We start from the raw sequence: 25,201 nt of genomic DNA, 5'->3' as shown, positions 1-25,201 counted from the left end.
TTTTTGGCCACAAGGAACATGAAAAAGGGATTGGGGGAGATCTATCTTCAGTGTTCCCAAAAAGCCCACCCTCACCCGCTGGATTTGCTGAAGGGAGCAGAGTTCAGAGAACGATGTGGTGACTAATGCATCAGACACTAAGAAAGACATTTAGGAGGATGGTGTTTTAGGAAAGAATACCAACCAGGCCAAAGAGAAGACAAAGTCAGAACATGCCCATGGTCAGGACTATCATCACCTGACACAGAAGAATAATCGTGTGATAATTATGTGTGTATGGATAGGGATAACTAAGAGGAATAATAGATCATTTAAAATTGAGATTTCCAAAAATCTAGGATGGCACTTGGGTGTCAATGCTCTCCAGAAAACACAAATGGTCCCCCAAACGCCTCCTTCTTCATCTGGGGACTCTGTGGCCTTTTCTTTGGAGACTATGGTCCTGTCTTCTTATTTACTCCTTATATCACATGGGCAAAAACAGACACAAAAGTCTCTAGTCAACTCCCAAGCATTAATTTATTCTGAAGGCACAGCATGGGCAGCAAGATCAGACTTCTGGCCTAAGAGCTGTTGAAACCTGCAATGTCAAATGAGCCAGAGACAGACTTAAAAGGCAAATAACAATCTGGGAAAATGTTTACAACATAAGTAACAGTATTTTATTTTATAGTCTATAAAGAGTCCTAGCAAATGAGTAACATGACTGTAAAAGATAAAAGTAGGCAATTCACAGAAGTGACATAAAAACAGGTTCCACTTGGGACACCTGGATGGCTCAGTCAGTTAAGCCTCTGCCTTTGGCTCAGATCATGATTCCCAGGTCCTGGGATGGAGCCCCACACTGGGCTCCTTGCTCAGCAGGGGAGCCTGCTTCTCTTTGTACCTGCAGCTTCCCCTGCTTATGCTCTCCCTCTCTCCCTCTCTTTCTGAGAGATAACTAAATAAAATCTTTTTTTAAAAAAGATTTGATTAGATTAAGATATAAGATATTTAGATTGACTATCACTGGGTGTTTTTTTAAAATTTGATTATTTCTGGATGTTTTAATTTTTTCAATTTGCTTATTTATGGTTTACTGTTTTTCTGCAATGAATGTCCATTTCCTTTATAATAATTTTAAAAACTGGGTAATTATGTGAAAATAAAAGGATAGAAGCAAAGGTATTTTTTTTTTAAAGATTTTATTTATTTATTTGACAGACAGAGATCTCAAGCAGGCAGAGAGGCAGAGAGAGAGGAGGAAGCAGACTCCCTGCTGAGCAGAGAGCCCGATGCGGGACTCGATCCCAGGACCCTGAGATCATGACCTGAGCCGAAGGCAAAGGCTTAACCCTCTGAGCCACCCAGGCGCCCCATAGAAGCAAAGGTATTAATAAGTTCTGAATTCACTGGAATTAAACTGTAGCTGATCATTAACAAATAAATCATAAAGTGCCAGCATTTGCCTTGAATTAACTAGATTTAGTTTTTCTGCCATCAGCGGTAATAAGGCCTAGAATTAAAAGTGACTTGAGTTACAGTAAAGTTACAATTCTGGCATTACCTGTCTCTGAACTATGAAATCTGTACTTGTTATGTGTTTATATGTGTGTCTAGCAAGTATTTGGAAAGGTATCCACTAAATTTAAAAGTGGTCCTGTTCAGCAGGGTGGGATTAGAGGAAGATAATTAATTTTTTCTTGATGCTACTCTGTATCATTTGACTAATTAGAACAAGCATGCAAAAAATCTAAGTATCTTTAACAAGCATTATTATGAATATTTAGAAATGTGAAGTCTATCTATGGTACGGTGAGAAAAAAAATCATAATGCAAAATATACTATATCATGTACCTACTGGTGGGAAAGGCCTGGGTGGGAATACTCTATCATGAAAATAGTTTTTCCAGTTCATTTATTAGTTCCTTTATTCCACAAATATTTGTTGAGCACCAACTAAGCGCTAGGCTCTTGGGAGACAGCAAGGAATCAAATAGCCAAATACGGCCCCCCTCATGGAATTTATATGGCAGTAGGGGCAGACGGACAATAAGCAGTAAGCATAATAAATATGTCGGTTAAGTGAGTGCTATGGAGAAACCGGAGCTGATGAAGACAGACTGGCACTGCTGAGTGAAGAGGAGGGTTACAGGGGTTGATCAGGGAAGGTCTCACTGAGCTGACATTTGAGAAAACGTCTGAAAAGAGGTGAGGGTTGAGTCAGGCAAATATCTGGAAGAGCCTTCTAAGCAGAGGGAGCCACCAGTGCCAAGGTCCTGAAGTGGGCTCAAGGAAAACCAATGAAGGCAGTGTGGCCGAGTCAGACTAAGCAGAGGGAGAGCAGGTCAGAGAGAAGCAGGGCAGCTACTAGGTGTTGGGCTCTGTAAGGAGTTTGGCTTTTCACTCCAAGTGAACAGGGAAACCAATGCCAGGATCCCTCCGGGTGTTGTATGGAGATTAGGCTTTTGGGGGAGGGGTTGTACAGCAGAGACCTGATTGGGTGACAGATGCAGGTTGCTGTGGGGATGCTAAGGTGTTGGATACTAGATATAGTTTGAATGCACAGTCAACAAAATTTCCCAGTTGGGTAGAGGATGTGAGAGGAGTGTATGAGGATGAGTCTTAAGGTTTGGGCCTGAATAAATGAAGTGGAGTTGCTGTTAATTCACATGAGAAGGACAGCTGGATGCAGTAGGTTTGAGTTGGAGAAAGAACTTATTTGTGAACCTGTTATGTTTGAGTGTAACAGCAATATAAGTTCTGTTTAAAGAATGTTTCTAATATGACATCTTTCCAAATAAATCATTTCAAGACTCCTGACTCAGCAATTATTACACTCCCAGTACTGAAAATATGTGTTAGTCACTGCTAGCAATCTGGAGAAATCACAAGAACAGAAGATATGCCAGAAGACTGGAGCCCAGGTTCCAGTTTTAAAAAACGGAAAAAAAACGAGGGCTGCAAATCCATCCACAGTCGTGGCCATATTCTAGAACAAGTGAACTCCAAAAATTAGTTACAGCTCCTCTTGGATTCAGCTTGGAGTCTAGCAAGTCAGACCAATGCATGTACTAGAAAAACCCAGACTTTCCTTCCACGTCTTCTTTCCTATTTTATAGAACTCTTCACTTCTGATAATTTCTGACACCAAATATGTGGGGTTTACTCCCCCCCACCGAGCAATTTTCTGTGACACCAGCTGGTTGTCCTACAATTTAACTATCCAGGTAGACAATATCTACCTGGAGACAGCTAGCATCAGACTCCACAGTCCATTAGAGACTGACCACACTTCAGACACCAATGACAAGTTACCCACAACTTCTGCCTGACCTGGCTACACATTGGCAGTTCCCAGGACTTCCTTCTCTTGGACTTGATTATTTGCTAGAGCAGCTCACAGAACTCAGGAAAACACTTACTTACACTCAACAATTAATTAAAGGATATAAAAAAAGGATACGGATGAACAGCCAGATGAAGAGCTACCAAGAGCTTGGAACCAATGGAACCGCAGTCAATGACCAAACATTAGGACAGAAGATGCACCTAGTGCTCTTACCACTTAGGAAGTTTCAAGGGTTTTAGGAACTTTGATCCAGGAATGAAATGAAGAGCAAACACACAATCCTTATAAATCATAACATCTCACAAGGCAGGCCAGAAGACTGAAGCTCAGGCTAGCGTTTTCAGAGAGGAGGTAAAAACAGAGGCTGCCAATCCATTCTGTCTCGGCAAGACTCTAGGACATGTCCTTAGGGGATGACACACGAACTCCAAAAATTAGTAGTAGCTCCTCTACTACTACTGATTCAAGCTGAGCGAGTCAGGCCAATATATTTAGGACAAAAAGAAAGAAAGAAGAAAAAAAAAAAAGCAACCAGGGCCATTTTGGGACTTGCAAGCCCCCTGCAGAAGCGGACAGGTTTCTTCTGAGAGAGGTGTCAAGCGGAAGGCGGCAGCGGCCGCGCGGAGTCGAGTTGGGTCGGAGGCCGCCTCTACCGCTCTCCAGTCCTGTAACCGCAGGCTGACTCCCGGCTGTTCGCGGGTGGTGGTGGTGACCAAGTAATACAATTAATACCGCAGTATTAATACTTGCAAAGTGCTTCGCACAGCGTGTACAACGCGCACTGAGGGCGCGGGGCCGGGGGGGGGCATTCATTTTAGAGCACTCTTACCATTTTCTTTCTCTTTTCTGACCCAAGGAAACGTCCTGCAGGGGCGACAGAAGCAGCGAGAAAAAAGAAGCGACGCGCAGAGCGACACTTCCCGCGGGTGCCGCTCCGGAGCCGCCGGCGCAGGCAAGGTTAACTCGGGCCTCGCAGCTTCCCGAACCGCGCCGGGCCGGCGAGACCCGCAGCCCAAGAGCCGAGCCGCCCCGGCCTCCCACACCAGCCGGGCGACGGGCGGTTGCTAGGCGACCCAAGCAGGGCCAGGGGCCAAGGCGATCCTCCCCCCTCCCTGCCCAGGTCCCACCCCGTCCCGCCCGCGGAGCGTCAACGCCCGCGACCCGCCGGGGCGCCGAGGCGCATGCGCTCTTCCCGCCGCGCAGCGCCCGGTGACGCGCGCTCCCGCTCGCCGCCGTACTCTCTGCCCCGCCCCTTCTCGTACTCTCTCCCCACGCTCAGTTCTCTTCCAGACCCGGTCCGGCCCACACCTCGTCTCCGGTCTTGGGAACAGTGCAGACCCACGTCCCGCGCTCCCGTGGTGGCGGTGGTGACGGGCGGGGGGGGGAGGGAGCGGGGTGCGGAGGAAGAATGAGGCGGGACGAAGGGAGGTGGCCGTTGCCGCGGACTCACTTCCGGAGCACGGGCGGAAGTGGCTGCGGGGGATGGTGGGGGGGGGAAGGAGCGCGAGGGGAGGGCCCGGCCGCCGGGGGTCGAGGGGGTGGGGCCTGGGCCGCCTGTTGGGACCCAGCCTGGGGCCTGGACTCCGACCTGGGAGGGCCACGGCTTCCAGCTGAGACCAGGCGGCCGGGATCCAGGTAACGACCCAGAGCCGCCGGGGCGAGGGTCGTCCGGGCGGTAGGGGGTGCGGGGTGAGGGGTGGGGGTCAGAGTCTAGGGAGGGTCGCCGTGTCACTCCCTTCCCGGGTGTGCGCGGAGCATGGGGTGCGGAGGAGATGGGTGGGAGGAGTTAAACTCATGGAGGGGGGGGCCATGTGAACGCCACGCCCCTACAGGAAGGACGGGTGTGTGTGCGTGTGTGTGTGTGTGTGTTTAGGAATAAATTTAGAAGGGAGGGGGCGACGGTGTGTGTGTGTGTGTGTGTGTGTGTATGTGTGTGTGTGTGTGTGTGTGTGTGAGAATAAACTTAGAAGAGAGGGGGCGACCGGGATGGGCTTCCCAGCTGAGAAACTGGAGCGCGGGGAGGCTGCTGCCGGCCGGACTCGGGCCTCTCTCCCCGCAGAGTGCTCTCCGCGGCCCCGGGAGGGAGTTCGAGATTAGGAATCCCAGCCCTGCCACGGTTTTGGGAGCCGAGGGAGAGGCGAGGCCGAAGGGAAAGTAGCAGAGAATGTATGCGGAAGGGGCCCGGGTCGGGGTCTGGAGTGGATTGAGTTCATTCTGGGAGCGCTGACCGGGCGATTAAAACACTGAACTCCCTAAGCTTGGGAGCTGGAGGAGATTAGTGTGTGGCAGTAACAGGACAAGAGGGAGAAGGGAGAGGGATGTTCTTTTCCATGTCTTAGAAGACAGTCTCAATTGACGGTAGAGGAATCCAATCTAGGTAAGGAGCCTTAGGCATCCGTTGGGGTACAGCATAGGATAGAAAGTGTCCTAATGTTTAAATATTCCACAGGTTAACACTGACACCAGCCTTGTGGCCATGCCGGTTCTATGGCCTGTTTCTTCTCATGAACCCCAGCAGAAGACAGACCGGCCGGTCCTCACAGTGAATGACTTCCCTTCCCTGAGCAAGAGATGGGATAGAACCCGGGCTCTTCCCCACACCAGACTCTGGGCGTAATAAGCCAGCTGAATGAAGGAATGTAACAGACCCCTAGGAGGGACACTGAACCCTGCCGTGGGGGGGGAGGGGCCTGGACATACCCCTTCCCCCCCCAGACTCCTCCCCCTCAGAGTCCACTCAGCCATGGACTTTGGACCTGGATAAGGAAAAGAAGCTGCACTTTGTTTTGGTGTATCCGATTTGGGATTGTGAGTTTTGGAAATGGAGTGCCGGAAGGGGGTTTGATGATCTCCAGGGGAGCAGCTGAGAGAAGAAAGGTAAGTAAGGTTCCTGTCTCACTTCCCAGTGGGTGTCTTGCTGCTCTTAGGCAGAAAATGTTGAGTGGGGCCAATCTGGGGATGCTGCCATTTAGGAAGTGCCCGATGAGATCCCTTACCCCAATGGATACACAGGAAGCTTTACATCTGTTTCACTCTCTTAGAGTGTAGGCTTGTTCCCGGCCTCTCTTTACCCAGGTAGGAGGAGTACGTTGTAAGATGTTCTGTGCGGTGGCATTTTGAGAGTTTAGGCCTAGGAGAACATGAAGAGAATTTTAGCTTCTGAGGAGAGGCTGGGTTAGACTATCAATAAGGACCAACACCGAGTCAACACATCTTGGGCTAAATAAGACTCTAGGGTGGGTTACTTAGGCAGAGGCAGGCTGCTGTGTTTTGGGGGAACTAACTGAGTGGAACTGCCTGGGGGGAGGTTAGACGATGGTCTGGATAACTTCCTAAATTGTCTCTCTTCAGATTTAGGCCATGAAACCTTATGCAGACCACAGAAGAACAGAACACAGGTTTAAGATCAGTTGAATTTTCGTTCTCGCTCTTTCTTAGTGTATAACCCTAGGAATGTCAGTTAAGATCTGTCATGTTCTGTTCACCTGTAAGACAGGGGTACCTAGCTTTAGAGCTTCCTCACAGGTTGTCACAGGGAGCAAATGGGGGATAGATCTTGAAAAGTGTCCAGGGCCGTGTGTGTGGAAAACAGTACTGTTGACATTGCTTGATAATGCTTGTGTAATTGGTACATACAAAAAAACTCTGATTGAGGAGTTCTGTTCTTTCATTGAATTAGTGTATTGGCAAAAGCCTTGGATGTTCTCAATTAAAAGCCTGCCCTGAATGTGTCTCATCTTGTTGCCGTTAAACAATCCCTGGGATCATCAAGTAGTGGAAAAGGTGCACAGGTCCTAGGAGAGCTTAGGTTGGGGATTCTGGTCCTTAGGGCTCTCCACACTTGTGATAAGTGTGCCTCTTGGGGTAGCAGATTAAAGAGGGCCAAGTGTGTGGTTAGGAGGTGGAGCTCCATTTCTTGGAGTAAATTCTGGGCCTTTCTTCCTGTGCCATATCCTGGTATTCTCCTGCTCTTGAAGATGACAGTGTTTTTGGACTTCCATCTCTTAGTCCTTTCTATTTTTGCAGGCTGTTCCCACAGACCTGTTCATAGTTACCGTCTCACCTCCTTCCTGCTCCTTCCTTGAACCCCAGTTTACTTATGCCGAGATACCTGCTTTTCTCAGTTACAACAAACAGAAAGGAGATATGTTGGCAATTTTGATAGGTGGTAGGGTATGGTGGCCTGGGGGCATGGGGCAGAAGGCTTGGCTTCTAGCATCTCTGCCTCTCAGTAGCTGTGTAACACCTGGAGCTCATATTCATTGGGGTTGTCACAATAACTAAGATCATTTGCAAGCTGAAAATCACGTTATTTATGACTTAGCTTCTTTTTTACCCTCCTTCCTTTCTTGCCTGCCTTCCCCCAGTGGTGAGCTGTTTCTTCTCTGGTCTGAGGCTGGCTTGGAGCAGTACCTTTCAGGCCAAAGTTCTACTTTAGAAGGTCTAGATTTCAGGGTGGCAAGTCACCTGCCCCAGCTTGGCATTCCTAGTTCCCACATTCCTAGTGCCAGTCCTTGCAAGGGCTTTCTGGTCCCAGGATCCTTTTGCAGCCCTCATCTTACCTGGAAGGCCTGCGAGTGTACAGAGTTGTGCTGTATATATATGGCGCTTTTGTTACATGAAGTGTCCAGTTGGGTCACTTTTCTGTCACCACGCTGTTGTAAGGAAGAGAGAGCAGGGATTATTTCCCTAGTTTGGTAGGTAAGGGGAAGCTACAGAAGCTCTGAGCACAAAGGACTTGCCTCAGTGTTGAGAGGCAGATACCGTAATTGCCTGCCCAGTGCTGGGCTGCTTCTACAGCATCTGACCTAATAAGGGCCATCTGGATCCTGCTGCAAACCTTCAGGGAGGGAAATTTAGTGCCCTGTCAGACAGCCTCTCTGGTAAGACATTTCCTCCCTAGATTGAACCAGAATTCCTCTCCCCTGTCATTTTCACTGAAAGTGCTAGTCCTGTGCTCTGCCTGACCCTGTCTCAAGATAGTCTTCTCAAGACTGTCATCGGCCTTCTCACAGGAGTAACTTCTCACAGGGGTACAGGATCTCAGACCACTTAGCCAGGAGCAGTGGTAGACTTAATCAAAAGTTGTGGATGTGTTTTAACTGAATTTATTTATACCATTGTGTCACACAAAAGGAATTGTATGTAGTTAACCAAAAGTCTCATTTCATAGACATTGCTCACTGGTCCTTTTATTAATCTTTTCTCTTTTCTTTTATCTTGATGAGCTGTGTTTCTGGGCCTCCAAGGGGAGTATCGATGTTGGGAGAATGGGAGAGGGAAAATTAGACACAACGCTGATTTAAAACTTTGATTTTACTTCTTCTGATAGTTTCTAGCCAAGATCTGCCTTAAGTTCAGATCATGAATTCTTTCCAAGTTGTAAAAAATTTCAGGGTATCTTAGGTATGGTTTATGGGAAGGCAATTGGAAGATTTTCATGTCCTTCTCCTTATGTCTCCAGTCCTCTTTTGGAGGTAGTGGGGGTGGGCAGGATACAGTATTTTCGCTTCTAAATTCTCTCTTATCTTATGATCAGATCTTCCTATTTTTTCCGTTTTCGCACACTCCAGTTTCAGTTTCATTCCCAGAATTCAGGCACCTAGCTCCTTGTTTCTGCCCTTCTTCCCCTTCCCCCTCAGCCCATAACACCTCCTCATGAAATCTCCAGCAAAAGCCCTGGTTCTCTTTTCCCAGGTCAGTGTGGCACATGTCACCCTGGCTTCTTGCCTCCTAGACCAAGTGTTTTCTTTTGTTTCCGTCCAAGAATTCAGCCCAAACCAGTTCTCTAACCCGGCTCTTTCTGCTTGGGACAGTCCTTTTGTAGCTGGGGAATTTCTACCTGTAGATCTTCTGTAAGCCTTGGAATTTCAACAAAGTAGTCATTGGGTGTTAGTTCTCATGCACAAGCAGTTCCCCATTCTTGTCCTCACTGAACTGCCTTGGATAGAGGAGGATTATTAGAGTGGGAATGTGACATCTCGTGGGCTGGTCTGCCCCATTTTTCAGCATCCTATGTCCTTTGTCCTGGAGGGTGATTTTAGCTTCTGATATCTTGGATCTACAAACTAGTATTTCCCAAACTCTTTACACTTTTAGGAATTACGGTTTTCCTTCTTACTTTGATGTGGAGTGTGAGTGTGTAGGCCTCCTGCATCCCCCAACTCCCTTCATAAGGAAAGCATAAAGAGAGGGCAGATGTGCAGAGACAGTGGCTATTGGCTAGCATATGAATGTGGGCTTGCATTTCTTACCATGGTCCATAAAGTCAGCTCAGCTGGAAACCTTGAAGACACACAGTCCAGTCTCAGTGAGGTGTCAGCTCTTTTCTCACTCTGCCCCTTCAGAGCTAGGCTCCAGCTGCTTCTTCCAGAATTTCCCTGCTGCCCCAGTGTGCACCTGTCATGCTGGACACACAGCCATCTCAGTGTATTTTCACTCAAGGGTGTGTAAGAGGAAGGAAGGAGTGCAGGAATGCCTGGGTCTAAAACCTGGCCATGCCCCTCACTAGGTCTTGTGACCTTCAGCCAGTTGGCACTTACCCTGAGATTCACACTGCCTTGGATAGAGTTGGCCCCCCTTCTGTAGAATGGGATGATAATGCACACTCTGCAGAGCTGTTGGGAAGGTTCTGCATGTGGAGGCCTCTGTGCAACTGGTTTATTTCCTTAGCCCCTGGTGGGGGTGGGAGTGGGGGCTTTAGGGCATACTCTGCCTTTTTGGGGAGGGGTCTGGAACCCTTCATAATTCCTGGTTTCATGTAGAAACACGTTAGTGAGTGAAAGCAGTCAGTAACCCCACACTGCTAAGTTCCTGCCAGCGGTGTGGAACACAGGAGGGAAGTGGATTCAGGGAGGGCCTGGAGCCTGTAGACTGTCCTCATCACTTGGTGGGGCTGGCCCTAGACCAGGTGTGCGTGAGTAGCCAGGAGCTCTCAGTGCCCCATCCTCACGTCCCAGGATCAGATACAGACATCGGGGCTTTTCCAGGGTGCTCCCTCACCCCGTTTCACAGGGCTTCCACAAAATCCTGAGATGGAAGTCCTGTATTCCTTAGGTCTCATGGATCTTATCCCTGGGACAGGTCTGTCCTCTGCTCCTGTACTCAGAGTGAACAGCTCTCATTCCCCACCTCGAAAGAAAAAAAAGTATTAAAAAAAAAAAGAAAGAAAAGAAATAAGAAAACAGTTCCCCCCCCCCCCTTCTGCTTCTGGCAGCAGGTGTTTCCTCTCTGGCTTCTTTTTTGGCACCTTGGTTCTTGTTCTCGCATCCCCGCACTCTGGGGCCCCTCTGTTGCCCCGGCTCCTCCCCCCGGAAGCTAGACTTTAGCGGGTTGATGAGCGCTGTCCGCACGACCTCGGCCTTGGATTTGGAGGACTTTGGTGGACGCACCGTCCGGCTGCCAGGCCTACCTGAGGCCGGACTGACCCCATCCCCTCTGTGAGGCTCCAGGCGCTGGGGCTGGGGGCTTGGGGGGACGACGAGGCTCCCGAAGTCTCCGCGGGACGGGTTGAGTGTGCTAGTGGGGTCGGGATCGTGAGCCGGGAAGGGCGCTGTGTAGCCGCTTCGGCACCGCGCGTCCCGAAGTTCCGAACCCCGGAAACTTGGGACGCCCGGCGGGCGGGGATGGCCGAGTCGGGCCGAGGGGCGGGCCTGGGATGCAGGGGCCCCGGCGAGGGCGGCCGGCCCCGCCCCTCGGCCCTCCCCGCCCCGCCCTCGCCGGGGAAGGGCCACGTTGCTCCGCTGGCGGGCCGGCTAGGCGCGAGTAGGAAGGGCCGGTCGGGAGCGGGGTGCCGGCCTCCGCGCGAGCGCTGGCAACGCGCCCCGGGTCGGCCGCTTTCGGGGCCGGGAGGTCGGGAGGACCTGGTGAGTAGGGCCCGGAGCGCCGGCGTCCGTCGGCTGGGAGGCCGGCCCCGGGGAGGGGACGGGGGTCGGGCTGAAGGAGGCCCCGCGGAGCGGAAAGGGCGCTCCGGGGCTCGGGTCCCGGCGCGGGAGGCGGCGGCTGTCTGAACGCTTCGCGGCCCCAGCGGGAAGGGCTCGGCCCGGCGCGGGTTTGGCCGCGCGGCGCTAGAGAGCCGGGAAGGAGAACTCCGCGTTCGGTTCTCGGAACCCCGGGCCTCCAGCTGCTGGAGCACGGGCGGGCTCCGCGGGCGGGAGGCGGTTGTGAAACGCGCTGGCGGGGCGTCCGTGGGTGCGGGGCCGGGGAGGCGGGGAGCGGGGAGGGGAGGTGGCCTTTCCCCGGACCCACCCCAGCGTCCTTCCACGGGCTACTGGGGTTCCTCCTCCTCAGCCTCGAGGAGGAGTGACTCCATGTGAAAAATATGTAGACGAGAAAGAAAACTTTCACCACCTGTTAGCCAGCGTGCGTGGGGTCAGGGTCTCGGAGCCGTGCGGGGCCCCATCTCGGAAGCCGGGGCGGGGGCGCTGTGTGGCCCGCTGATCCGCTTTCGGACTGACCCGTGAGCCCAGGGTGAGAGGCTCCACCTCGGCCAACCCTTGCCCCTGAGGCCTGTTTCATGACTCTTTGCTTTAGGTCATCACTGGCTGAGGGACCAGCTTTGTTTTCTGTCGTTTGTCACAGTTTTCAGACTCCGGAGCCTTTTCTCCTAGACGCTTACATCCCCCGAGTCTGCCTCCCATGGTGAATCACCCCCGTCTGACCCCATTGCGGGAGACTGTTGAGCTCTTCTGGATTCCTGCCTGTGTCCTGTTGTCAGAGTCGGACCGCACTGTAGTCATGTTTAACCTCGGTGCCATATGTGACACTTTCAGCTCACTTCCTGTTTGGGACGTTGGGGAAATTGTCGCTGTCCTTTTCATCATCAGAAACCAGGGAACCTGCGGAAGATCCAAATCGATTCTTTTTCTGTTCAAATAAGGGAACTAAGGCACAAGTGGGTCAAGGGACTTGCCCAAGGTTACCTGGTTTCCCAGGCCTTCAGGCTTTTTGCTGCAGTAACATCATGCTTCCTCTTAGTCTTTTCTTTTTCAGGATGAATAACCTGTGTGCCTTCCTCCTAGGTCTTACTCTCTAAGCTCTTGAATTATTTAGTGTATTTTCCCTGACTTCTTCTCATTTCTTCCGTCCTTGTGAAAGTATGGAGACTGATACATGATTGAGGAGTCTAGCAGAGGTCTAATAATGAACGAGAAAATAATTCAGTTAGGTCTCCATTATCTGAGGTATATTCTGTGCTTTGGGTTTTTTAGGCAGTGCATTTTAACCTGGTAAGCAAGACAAAGATAGAAGGGAAAGTCTGTCAATATTACTTTAACTCCCATACTTTTTGAAGCTAAGTATTACTTCTCCATTATTGCTCATGAAGGGAAGTTAACTATCTGGTGTTCTCTTACTGTGTAAAAAATAGTTTTGCCGGAGAGGGGGGAGCTGGCTGCAGAATACCATGGAATCAGGGTGGTGGAAAGGGATCACAGCTTCTAGGCAGTCCTTCAGGGGAAGAAAGTGAGACCCACAGGAGTTGGTGGGACCTCCTCAGAGCTTCCTGGGTTTTGGCTGAGGGTTCACACTAAAAATGCTCACTCTTCATCTTCCACCACAGTGCTGATGTCTTTGTACTTGGTGGTGTGGATCAGCTGTGTCACTTCCCTAAAGGAGTGTAAAGACTAGCAAATCACAACTAGGTTTGAATCTTCGACTTGCAGGCAAATGTCATTAATTGCAGAACATCAGGAGCTTATATCAGGGTTAAGGACTATCGTTCTATTTTAGTAAAGGAAGGTGTGGCAGATTATATTTTCCCCAAATGGTCACTCCATAAATATCCCACTCCACTTTTTGTTACAATTGCACATTGTTCTACCCCCACGAGTGGTGGATCTGTGGTTTTTCTCCCTTTGAGTGTGGGCAGACACTTATGATTCCTCTGACTTATGAGTAAAATACAGAAGTGATCCCAGGCTGGATTATGAAAAGGATACAGTTTCACCTGGCTTACTCTTTTTCTCGGGACACTCATCTTTGGAACCCAGCCGTCAAGTTCAGAGGAAACCCAGGCCATGTGAAGAGGCTATGTGCAGGGCGTTGCAGCCAGAACTTCATCTAACCGTGCTAACATCAACCTGCAGACATGTGCCTGAATAAGCCTTTGGGGGAGAGTTCCCCTCCACCCATCCCCAACGTTCGAGCCTTCAGCTGAGGTCCCAGACATCATGGAGCAGAAACAGGTCATTCCCCTCTGCCCAACAGTCGAAATTCCTGACCTGTTGAAACTGTGAGAGAGAGTAAATGATTGCTGTTGAACATTAAATGTTTTTATTGTTCAATAATAGCTGTTGATGAGGAAGGGAATAGCAGTAGAGGCAGACCCTCAGATTTTGGACTTGGGGCTCTGAGCCAGAGGACAGGAGAAGCATGTGCTGTGCTTACCAAGGGTGCTTACCAAGGGTGCTTAGATTCTCTTCTACTCGTTATTTCAGGTACTTACTGCTCTATCACACATCACCTCAAAACCTAATGGTCTGAAACAGCAGAAGCATTTTATTCCTATCTTAGCTTGTTCTTCCTCATGGTCATTCCTGCGGTTGCAGTCCAATGTGGCCAGGGCTGGGATCATCCAAGAGCCCTCTTCCCATGTCTAGTGGTTGGTGCTTGCTGTTGGCTAGGACCTTAGCTTGTGAGCTAAGGGTCGTGAGCTGGAACACCTGTAGGTGTCCTGTTCATGTGGCTTGGGCTTCCTCCAACCTCTGTGGTCACAGTCAAAGAGCATGCATCTCAGGAGCAACAGGTAGAAATTGCATTGCCTTTCGTGGACAGGTTTTGCAATTCATGCATGGTCACTTCCTCCGTAGCCACAGATCAAAGAGGGAACACAGACCTCGCATCCCCCACCTCTAGTGGGAGAAATGGCATTACGTCCTTGTAAGAAGAACATGTGGGATGGGATATGTGATGATCATCTTTGGAAAAGCCCTGTCATGCTGCTGGTTTGGTCTTCTTTCTCCCTAATTTAGCTAATAATGCAAGCAGTCTGCCAGCTAGCCACTTGGACTTCATAATGTGCGTCAAGCACTGTAATAGGGTTAAGGGTCATAGAGCTTTTCCCCTAAGGAGTAAGGTGAGAACCACATAAGCACAGCCACAGATTCTGTTACAGTGTGGAGGGGAGAAACAGGAGGAGGGGAGAGAGAGTGGCGTGAGGGTAGTTGCGGGAAGGCCTAGCTCTGGCTGTGGTGCTGTGGAAGGATTTGCTGACCTGGGCTGTAAAGGATTTGCAGGTGCCCACAGTGTGGGTCCACAGGTGATGTTTCAGGATGAAGGAACAGCCAGAGCAAAGACTGCAGCATGTAAGTAAGTGTACTCATTAGGGGAAACAAGTAGCTTGCTGACACCAGAGAATGGGGTTTAGAGGCTAGTGTTGGAGGTGAGCTTGAAAAAGGATGTTTGAGTTAATTTCTTCTGAAGGCCTTGTGTCTCATGATGAAGTTGAGTTTTATTCTGTAGGCAGTGGTAGCTAGCCCCTGATGGTTTTTTACGGCAGACTGGTGTTGTGACCAGCTGTGCATTTTAATAAAGAAGGGTGCTCTGTTGCTGTTGGGAAGGTTGCTTAGGGGGAAGCAAGATTAGCGATAGGTAGATGAGCTACATACATCAGGAGTTCAGGCTTAAAGCAGTATGGCATAAGCAAAGAGTTCAGGGGGCTGGCAGTGAATGAGTAACTGTCTCTTCGATTTTCAGAATTGTGAAATGCTTGGAGCTGGATATGTTTCAGAATTTAAAATTTTTTTGGATTTTAAAAAGATAATCTGGTGCATTTATGATGTAGTATAAAGTGTGGAACCGCACCATAATCCAGCATCTTGACTTCTGTGGCAAATATATAAATAGTCACACTAAATGGATAATAAATACTATAAATAGCCTTACATTAGATCACATCAGATTTCACCAAAGGTTTTACTGCCATATGAGTGAAGGAAACTTTTCTTTGTCAGTGCTTTTTGGGCTTGGGGATTGCAGTTAAGGGATTGTGGGTGAGTGGCATCCATACAGAAGTCACTTTTTTAGGTCATTAGCAAATCTCTTGATGGTCAAGGATCCTAGCACAACAGCTTGGATGCACTGGGGGAGCTGGTCCCCGTCCTTGAATAGTTTGTAGCCCTGGGGATTTAAAAGATCTTGAGCAAGAAGTTGCACTGATGTCAGTGATGGTGAAGGGGAGGTAGACTTCACATTGTCTGACATCTTCCCTGGCAGAGACATGAGGGCACACCAAGTGAAGGAGGGAGGGAAGAAGACACCAGGCATACAAGCTCATGTGAAGGCCTTGAGGCAGGCTCAGGTGTTTGTAGCCCAGAAGGATCTAGTAGAGTAGGAGCAAAGAGAGCCAGCTAGAGAGGGGACAGAGGAAGGACTGGCTAGCATCTGTGTCACAGATGGGCACTATTCTAAACACCTGATGTAGATATCTCACCCAGGCTTTTTAGCAGTCCAGTGATGTATTCTATTATGATTTCTATCTTAGAGGTGAGAAGATTGAGTTTTCAGAGATGTGAAAAAATGTGGGATGGTGCCAAGCATTTGTTTGGCTTGCCCTTGTTACTCCTGACAGTAGGAACGAGAGCTGCACCTCCTCAATGAACTGGTTGGCTTGCCGGCCAAATGCTGGGCTGGTCTTTGGGGCTTCATCATCCCTCAGACACAGCCAGCTGCTGGAGAGCACAGGTGCTTGTGTATACACACACCGTTCATTAACTTCCATTTAGAAAGGAGGGTCCTGTCCCAGAGAGTGTGTGAGGAAGCAGTGGGAAATGGCGCTGGGACTCTGGATGAGTCTGTGTAGAGAAACAGTGGGGCTTGGGAATAGACACGTTGTGTTCTCTGCGGAAAGAAGAGCAAGTTCTGTGACACAGTTTAGCAAAAAGTGGTCATGGTCTGGAGAATGAGGGCCTGAGCGCTAAGGTAGAGGCCTGGGCTGGACTGGGACAGCTGTTTCCTGTGGGCCATCTGGCCATGCCTGATGGTTACAGACCTGCTTAGAGTCCAGTCCTCTGAGAGACTGACAAGAATGCTCTGAACTGCATGGCTTAGAAGGATGGGTGTATGGGGTGGGGGGGCTGCTTCAGGTCTTCTGGAAGTAGATGTGGGCCACCTAGTTCTAATGTCTGGAGGAGAGTGGAGGCTTTTACATGTCATCTGCAGGGCAGAGAGGATGTGGTCCCCTGGGGTTTTGCCACCAGTCTGAGAGCTTCCCGGTCTGAGATGGTTCATCAGTAAGTCAGAGACAGATCTGCTTCTCCAGCCTTGAAGTAGCTTCAGGTATGGGGGTCAGTCTCTTTTTCCCTTCTGCCATCCCTTTATCTAAAGACTGTTCCTGCCCAGTCAGTTAGGAGGCAGGAATTCAGGAGATAGGAAATCCTGATGAGATTAGAGGGAATGGTCCATCAATGACCACATCCTGAGGCAGAGTGAGAAAGAAACTGGAAATCTGTTGTCTCTCTCTTCTAGGAAACTCTGATTTGTGTATGAGCACTGATAACACGGGAATTTAATAACACAGTAAAGTGGAAACGGACTTGAGTTTTCTGAGGAAGACTGGTGCTATGGAGTTGTGGGGGTGGATGGTTTCTCAAAGGAAGATAGGTGGTGGTGCTGCTAGCAGAGGCTGGGGGAGTCTCCCCAGGAGGGAGACCGAATCCAGCTTCCTCTAGAGATCCTTCAGGATCAACACTTTGATCCTTTGACCCTGGATCTGCCTGCCCAAGAGTCCAGAAGTGCAGATATGAGATCTGGAACCTGAGATTTTGGTGGCGGTGAGGCAGAGGGTAACTGGCAGAGCAGTGGGCACAAGAGGGCACATACCTGAAGCTTTAGGGTGTAAAAAGTGGGACCAGAAGTAGGGCCAGGGAGAGAGTTGCATTGTCAATAATGTCAGCTGTCTGGAAACTGGATGGTATGGTAGATCTTTCAAGTAGTGGGTTCTAGTTGGGTAAGAGGGTTGGTAGGACCATGCCTTTTTCTTGTAAGATGTGTGTCCCAGTCCCTTCCCAGAGCTTGGCAGACAGCAGGTGTGTGCCATGGGTATTTAAGGAGTTCAGGACAAATGGATTGCTTCAGTTACCCCTACTGATGTGCCTAACTGGGGCCATCTTGGACAAAGTTAGTCAAAACTGTGGGCCACATTCCCATATTGATTTTAAGAAACTTTACTTGGAAATTTCAATTTGCAAAAAAGATCAAGAATTAGAATGGTGTAAGGAAACTCATTCCTTTACTCAGATTCACCTATTAGCATTTTGCCACATTTGCTCTCTCTCTCTCTCTGTATACATACTTTTTTTCTGAGCCTTTTGAGAAGTTGCATCTTTCGTGGCTCTCTACTCCTAATTACTTCAGTCTGAATTAGCTAAGAATTGGGATTTTATTTTCCATAAGCACAGTATGGCTATTTGTCAGTCTGCATTGATACTTAATTGACTATCTACATTCCAGTTTTGTAATTTGACCAAATATCTTTTTTTTAAATAAAAAGTTTTATTGAGGTACAATTGACATAAAGGGCACATATTTAAAATGTACAGTATTATAAGTCTGTAAGTATATATACACCCATGAAGCTGTTACCCCAGTCAAGATAATAGCAAACTTTCCAACTGTCCCTTTGTAATACCTCCCCTCACTGTCCTTACTGCCTCCATGCCTAGGCAACCACTCTGCATTCTGTCACTCTAGGTTACTTTGTATTTTCTGGAGATTTATGTATGTGGAATCAGTGTATGTGCTCTTCTTTCCATCTTTCACATATCACTGGATTATTTTGAGATTCACCCATGTGTTATATCAGTTGTTTATGCTGTTGAGTATTACTCTGCTTTATATGTAAGCCACAATTTGTTTATCCATATTCCTCTGTGGATGGGCATTGGGTTTTCCCCAGTTTGTGGTGATTTTGAATAAAGCTGCTATAAACATTCCAGATAGTTTTTGCATGGACGTATGTTTTTATTCCTCTTCAGTATATGTCTGAGTGTGGACTTGGTAACTCTCTGTTTAGCATTTGACAAACTACCAAACTGCTGTAAAAGGACATTAGTTTCGGGGCACCTGGGTGGATCAGTGGGTTAAAGCCTCTGCCTTCAGCTCAGGTCATGATCCCAGGGTCCTGGGATCGAGCCCCACATCGGGCTCTCTACTCCACAGGGAGCCTGCTTCCTCCTCTCTCTCTCTGCCTGCCTCTCTGCCTACTTGTGATCTCTGTCTGTCAAATAAATAAATAAAATCTTTAAAAAAAAAAAAAGGACATTAGTTTCATACCTTACACCATATACAAAAATTAACTCAAAATGAACTATAAACCTAAATGTAAAACCTGAAAGAGAAAACAGAGCGAAAGATATGTGTGATTTTGGCAAAGATTCCTTATATATAGTGTGAAAAGCATGATCCATAAAAGGTGAAACCCTTGATAATTGAATATCATTAAAATTAATAACTTCTGTTTTTCATTTGACACTCTTAAGAGAACAACTGTGAACTTTTGCATCTGATGAGTGAGAAAATTTTATCTTCGTATAGTTTGCATTTTTCTTATTTTAAGTGAAATTGATTATCTTTTCATATGTCTAAGGACCATTTCAGTATCTTTTTGTGTTTTGGCTTTTTATCCCCTCAGTTTAAATTCTTTGTCTCTTAGAGTATTGGCTTTTTATTTGTATGTATATTACAAATATTCTCTCCACTTTGTCTTTTAACTTGGCTAATGGTGTTTATATCATGCAAAAGTGTTTTTACTTATCACTCCCTCTCGATTTTGAATCAAACTTAGAAAGCCTTTCTCTGTACCCAGGTTATAGAGGAATTGACCCATATTTTCTTCTAGCACTTACATAGTTATATTTATTATATTTAGTTCTCTAATCCACTTGGAAGTTATTCTTCTGTACAGCTCTAACTTTGTCTTTCCAAATAGCTATATGGTTGTTATAACAACTAATAAGACCATTTTTTGTCCTAGTAATTTTAAATATCACCTGTATCATATATCAGATTTCTACCTGAATTTGTATCTATTTTCTGTAGTTGAAATTGTATTCCTTTGGATGATCTGTTTATCTATGTACTAATATCACATAGTTTTATTTATAGAAGATTTGTAATATGTAGTACTTTAGTGGTGGTAGGGCTAGTCCCTCTTTCACATCTTCATTATTTTCCTAGATGATCTTGTATGTTTATTTTTTTCATTTTTTAAAAAATTTAATTTTAGGTAGCCAACATATGGTACATCATTGATTTTTGATATAATGTTCAGGATTCATTAATTGCATATAACACCCAGTGCCCATTAGTGTCACTTTGGCTCCCAAAAGCCATATTTTTATTGAGATTTCTGATGATGCTGAAATGTCCTAAGAACAAGGATATGTAAGTCCTCTTTTGTGTCTTTCAAGAACCATAGTCTTTTTCATATAGGTTTTGAATATTTCTTGTTAAGTTTATTCTTACATAGCTTATCATTTTTATGGCTGCCGTAAATAGGGTCTTCTCAGCCATTGTGACATGTAATGAGTTTATTATTTGTGGATATGAAGGCTATTGATTTGTGCAGGTTACCTTTTATATCCTGCTACTTTTCTCAATTCCTCAGTTGTCTGGATTTGTTTTATCATTAATTCTCTTAGAGTTTTCCAGGCATATTCTTACAGTATCAACAAATAAAGATAGTCTTGCTTCTTTTGCAACTTTTGCCTTTGTCTTCTGTAGTCCATTCACACTGGCTGATCCCTGCAACGGAAGGTTAAATAGTCATATAGATGGTGGGCAGCTTGGCTTTGCCCCTGACCCTTGTGAGAATGTCCCCAGTGCTTCCTTACTGGGTAAGGTCTGGCTTTAGCTTAAAGGTGCAATATTGGAGTTTTTATTTTTATTTTTTAAAAGTTTATTTATTTATTTGAGAGAGAGGAAAAAAGCATGGTCTTGTGAGCTGGCAGAGAGAGAATCTGCAGCAGACTCCCGGCTGAGCCCAGAGCCCCTGCATGCTCTGTCTCAGGACCCTGAGATCTTGACCAGAGCTGATAGCAAGGGTCATCGCTCAACTGACTGAGCCACCCAGATGCCACTGATATTAGAGTTTTAAAAGCAGTAATCTTTGAGCAATGGGAGACAGGTGGTCTCACGTCCAGCCCTGCCCCTGAACTCTGAATGGAAGATGAGACAGAAGGGTGTCTGGTATGGCAGGGAAAGGAGGATTCCCTTGCTTCCTCCTCTGCAACATCACTCACTACTTCTCCTTCACACCATATTGCTTTTCTGAGGACTCATGGACTCTCTGCGGAGTGGGGGGAGTATGGTGTCCTGTCCCATCTGTCCCAGGTTAGGAGACAGGCAGCGCTTTTCTGAGGGAGCTCTGGGTCAGCCTCCTGGCCTCCCTGCACCCAGCGCGCCCCGTGCCTCTGATGAAGGCTGGTTTTCTGTGTCCTCTCCGCAGGTGCATGGCTCCTTCCTAGACGCGCAGTAGGCGAGCCCCGGGCAGCCCCCTGTCCCACCCTGGCCGGCCTCCCCCGCGGGGGCCAGGATGCTGAAGAAGCAGTCCGCAGGGCTGGTGCTGTGGGGCGCCGTCCTCTTCGTGGCCTGGAACGCCCTGCTGCTGCTCTTCTTCTGGACGCGCCCGGCGCCCGGCAGGCTGCCCTCAGACAGCGCTCTCGAGGACGACCCGGCCGGCCTCACGCGTGAGGTGATCCGCTTGGCCGAGGACGCCGAGGCCGAGCTGGAGCGGCAGCGGGGGCTGCTGCAGCAGATCCGTGAGCACCATGCCCGCTGGAGCCGGCGGTGGCGGGCGCCCTCGGCCGCCTCGCCCGGCCCACCGCGCCCGCCTGCGTCCCCCGCGCCAGCTGTGATCCCCATCCTGGTCATTGCGTGTGACCGCAGCACCGTGCGGCGCTGCCTGGACAAGCTGCTGCACTACCGGCCGTCGGCCGAGCTCTTCCCCATCATCGTCAGCCAGGACTGCGGGCACGAGGAGACGGCGCGGGTCATCGCCTCGTATGGCAGCGCCGTCACGCACATCCGGCAGCCCGACCTGAGCAGCATCGCCGTGCCCCCCCGACCACCGCAAGTTCCAGGGCTACTACAAGATCGCGCGCCACTACCGCTGGGCGCTGGGCCAGGTGTTCCGCAGCTTCCAGTTCGCGGCCGCCGTGGTGGTGGAGGACGACCTGGAGGTGGCCCCGGACTTCTTCGAGTACTTCCAGGCCACCTACCCGCTGCTTCGCGCCGACCCGTCCCTCTGGTGCGTGTCAGCCTGGAACGACAACGGCAAGGAGCAGATGGTGGACGCCGGCAAGCCCGAGCTGCTCTACCGCACCGACTTCTTCCCCGGCCTCGGCTGGCTGCTGCTGGCCGAGCTCTGGGCCGAGCTGGAGCCCAAGTGGCCGCGGGCCTTCTGGGACGACTGGATGCGCCGGCCGGAGCAGCGGCAGGGCCGGGCCTGCGTACGCCCCGAGATCTCCAGAACGATGACCTTTGGCCGCAAGGGCGTCAGCCACGGGCAGTTCTTCGACCAGCACCTCAAGTTCATCAAGCTGAACCAGCACTTCGTGCCCTTCACCCAGCTGGACCTGTCCTACCTGCGGCAGGAGACCTACGACAGAGATTTCCTGGCCCGCGTCTACGCGGCACCCCTGCTGCAGGTGGAGAAGGTGAGGACCAGTGAGCGCAGCGAGCTGGGGGAGGTGCGTGTGCAGTACACCGGCAGGGACAGCTTCAAGGCCTTTGCGAAAGCCCTGGGTGTCATGGACGACCTCAAGTCTGGAGTCCCCAGGGCCGGCTACCGGGGCATCGTCAGCTTCCTGTTCCGGGGCCGCCGTGTCCACCTGGCCCCCCCGCAGACCTGGGACGGCTATGATCCGAGCTGGAATTAGCTGCGCCTGCCTGCACTGCTCCTGCTGGGCTCCTTCCTCTACGCATGGTGGGCTGAGACAGACCGAGCCCCTAGGCTGCATCTCCTCTCTGTGTGTCTCTCTTGGGTACATTTACCTTTTCTTTTCTTTCTTTTTCTTTCCCTTTTTTTTCTTTTTCTTTTTTGAATGGCATTCGAGAGCACAGAGGGTGAGATGAGGGTTATTCTCCTGTTCTCAAGGGGGTCAGATCAGGGGAACCTTGGCAGGGTATGTTGGGTGGTATTAACAGGAAGCCACTGTGTGGCAGGGAGAGACTTGGGCATGTTGGGGCCACAGACTTCCACGTTCCAGGTTTTCTCAGAGCATCTGCAGAGGTGGGCAGCTTTAGCTGTCTTGACCAGCTCTCTTACCCCTGTCCTGCCTCTTCCAACCAGGGCGGGGGCTCACCTCCTGTATCTGCTCCCCATTCCCACCTTCCCCCTGTTGGAGGGGTTGTTGGGTTCTTTGCAAAGGGGACTTACCTGTGGCCAGAGTGAGACTAACCAAAGGGGTGTCATCATCAGAGTCTGGGTGGAGCTGTTGGTTTACTGCTGCCCACCCCTGTTTCTCTTCTGCCCCTCTCCTAATCCTGACCTCCTCTCTGCTCTTCTTTCCTTGCAGCTTAGCAGTGTGTGATTCTAAGATGAGAAGTCGAAGGGGGAAAGCCAGACTTCTCCTCAGCTTATCTGCAGAAGTTGGGGTGGGAGGAGCAGAGAATGTGGTAGGGAGAAAGCCTTGGTGTGCTGGGACATGCCTCCCTCATCCTGCCTCAAAAGAAACAGACTCTGTTCCTGGATCCTGGCCTTTCTAAAAAATTGACCCCTTTCCTGTTGCAGTAGGAGGTTTCATGCTGGCTTTCTGGAAGACAGATTAGCTCCTTGTGTCCTTTTTCCCCTGGGGTTTGGGGCACAGGCCTCAGGTGGCCCTCTCAGGGTGAGGTGGAAAGATAGCTCCTGCCTCCCTCCCCTGTCCACCGGGCATCCCCCTGTCTGCTCAGATTGTGGTGAGGATGGCAGGTTGGAGAGCAATGTATGTGTGTTTGCTTCTGGCCTGACCTCAGTTCATGGAAGAAAGTTGAAGCTACAGAATTATTTTCAAAAATAAAGGCTGAATTGTCTGAAAAACTGTGTGCATGTGTTTGTGTCCTGGAACAGGAAGGAGCTGAAGGGTAGAGGAAGAAGGAAAAAGAAGGGAGAACAACGGCTGAGGGAAGGGCCTGGATGGCAAGAGGAAGTGGATCAGCTAAAGCAAGGAAAGCAGATGACCGAAAGATGGGAACTGGGAGGGGCTGGGTGTGAAAGAAAGGCCAGACGTGTGGGTAGGGTTGGGAGAGGAGGTGCAGGGGTGGAGGGGTTGGTCCAAGGTTACAGTACCCTGTTGCTCATCTCTGAAGTTGTGCTGTGAGCCCTTGGTGGACTTGAGCTTGCTGTAAGGCTGAAGGCCTGGTCTGAGAGGACCCAGGCAGTCCCTCACAAAGTGGGTGCTATGTGCTGGGTGCCCCATTTCCTGGGCCTGCCCCCGAGCTCCAGGATGCAGACCTGATATCAGGGCAAGCTCTGTCAGGGAGAGGCACTCAGAGTCCTGACCATGATGCCAGTGAGAATGCTTTTATCCTGCCACCGACAACACACACACACAGCTGGCAAGCATGTCCCGAGACTTTGAATCATGGGAAACACATGCCAAGAGATTCTGTTCTCTATTCCTTCTCTTTTTGATGATTCACTAGTGTGTTTGACAACCCTGGGGAGGTGACTTTGTTCACTTATACTATTCTGGAGCTTCACACATACTAGCTGTAGGGGGAGTGGGGTCACCTGGTGCCAAAGGGAGTAGCTCCGGCCTCCCTTCTCCTGGGCTTAGGAATGCTTACTGTGCTACGGGAACCGGAGTCAGACATTCATTTTAATCTTTCAGATTTCTGTAGAGCTAGTTTTGCCTTCCCATGTGCTCGCAGACGGATCATTTAATCCTGTGGGGTAAATAAATTGGGGTAGGGTCATTATCCATGATTTGCAGACGGGGAAGGGTGCAGTGATGCCCTGGCCGGGAGTACTTGGGCTGCCAAACTCCATGCTCTTAACACTCAAAGTATTAAAACAATTGCTCACGAAGTGCATTGTTCTGAGTGCTCCGTGGTTAACATGAACTCATGTAATTCTCCAGGTAATTGTGGGGGTAAAACTCCTGTTTTACAGGTGAGAAAATGGGTACACCGAGGTTCCTTTGACCCACCACCTGGTTGGGATGGAGTGGCGGATTTGAACAGGGCCCATGCTGTTAATGACCATCTACTACTGGACTGTTCCCTTCTGTCCTTTACTGCTTTCCTCCAGGGATGCCTCCCTGGTCTCCTTTGTACTCTGGTCTCCCCTCTGTCAAGCCCCAGAGTGGTGGATGGGGCCAGACTTCCTGGCCAAGCAGCACACGGTCAGCCTGACATGGTGGGCTGGTGGGGGGCAGCCCTCTGGGAGGGATCTCCGAGGAGAGGACACTCTTGGAAGATACCGGCTGATTTCTCAGGTTTCTCCTGAAGCAAGGAGAACTTCCAGAGGTCTCCAGGTCCTGTTTCTCTCCATTTTGATGTAGGTCCTTAGGCCGAATTTGCCCTGTCACGTCATCTTCAGGTGTGGTTTATGGGTGCATGGCTGCTGTCCCTGAAGGACTGTGATCCTCCTGTATGCACAAATGTACATGATAATGCAAAAGTACATGATAAAAATGTCAGGATGAACCTTGAGGTCAGAGATTCAAATGTAATTCCAAAGAGTTCACCCAGCTCCCTGCAGCTCCCCTGCTGGGTGGTTCCTCCCCAAAACACCTGGTGACTGACTGGCATGGCTGGTGCTGGTGGCAAGTTCCCAGGGGTAGAGGGTCTCAGCTGCCTACAGAAGGCCTTGCAGGGATGCAGCGTGCCTGTGGGTCCAGTAGCTGCTCAGGCCAGACCTCTGCCTGTTTCCCCTAGCCCTTCCTCCA

General features: G+C 49.5%; 2 protein-coding genes and 1 long non-coding RNA gene across 3 annotated transcripts in view; all 3 read left to right on the top strand.

Annotated features, from left to right (window-relative positions):
* The window catches only part of ZFP62 (ZFP62 zinc finger protein), a 48,893-nt gene extending 48,049 nt beyond the window's left edge, over positions 1-844 (top strand). Inside the window, exon 5 of the transcript XR_004381497.1 lies at positions 15-844. The gene's annotated coding sequence lies outside the window, so the exon portion shown is untranslated. The remainder of the gene's footprint in view (positions 1-14) is intronic.
* A 125-nt stretch (positions 845-969) lies between these two features.
* Positions 970-2,803, top strand: LOC116861488. Its single transcript, XR_004381499.1, has 2 exons — positions 970-1,164; positions 1,370-2,803. It is a non-coding gene; the product is annotated as an uncharacterized LOC116861488 (long non-coding RNA).
* Positions 2,804-11,113: 8,310 nt separating this feature from the next.
* Positions 11,114-22,332, top strand: MGAT1 (alpha-1,3-mannosyl-glycoprotein 2-beta-N-acetylglucosaminyltransferase). Its single transcript, XM_032848105.1, is given in 3 exon segments — positions 11,114-11,197; positions 20,776-21,384; positions 21,386-22,332. Coding segments are annotated over 2 exon segments (1,344 nt in total). The 5' UTR covers positions 11,114-11,197; positions 20,776-20,862; the 3' UTR covers positions 22,208-22,332.
* The last annotated feature ends 2,869 nt before the right edge of the window (positions 22,333-25,201 follow it).

Source organism: Lontra canadensis, unplaced genomic scaffold, assembly GCF_010015895.1.
Source record: "Lontra canadensis isolate GAN:19392208 unplaced genomic scaffold, GSC_riverotter_1.0 scaffold199, whole genome shotgun sequence".
Taxonomy (NCBI): domain Eukaryota; kingdom Metazoa; phylum Chordata; class Mammalia; order Carnivora; family Mustelidae; genus Lontra; species Lontra canadensis.
This window is presented reverse-complemented; position numbering and strand designations above follow the sequence as displayed.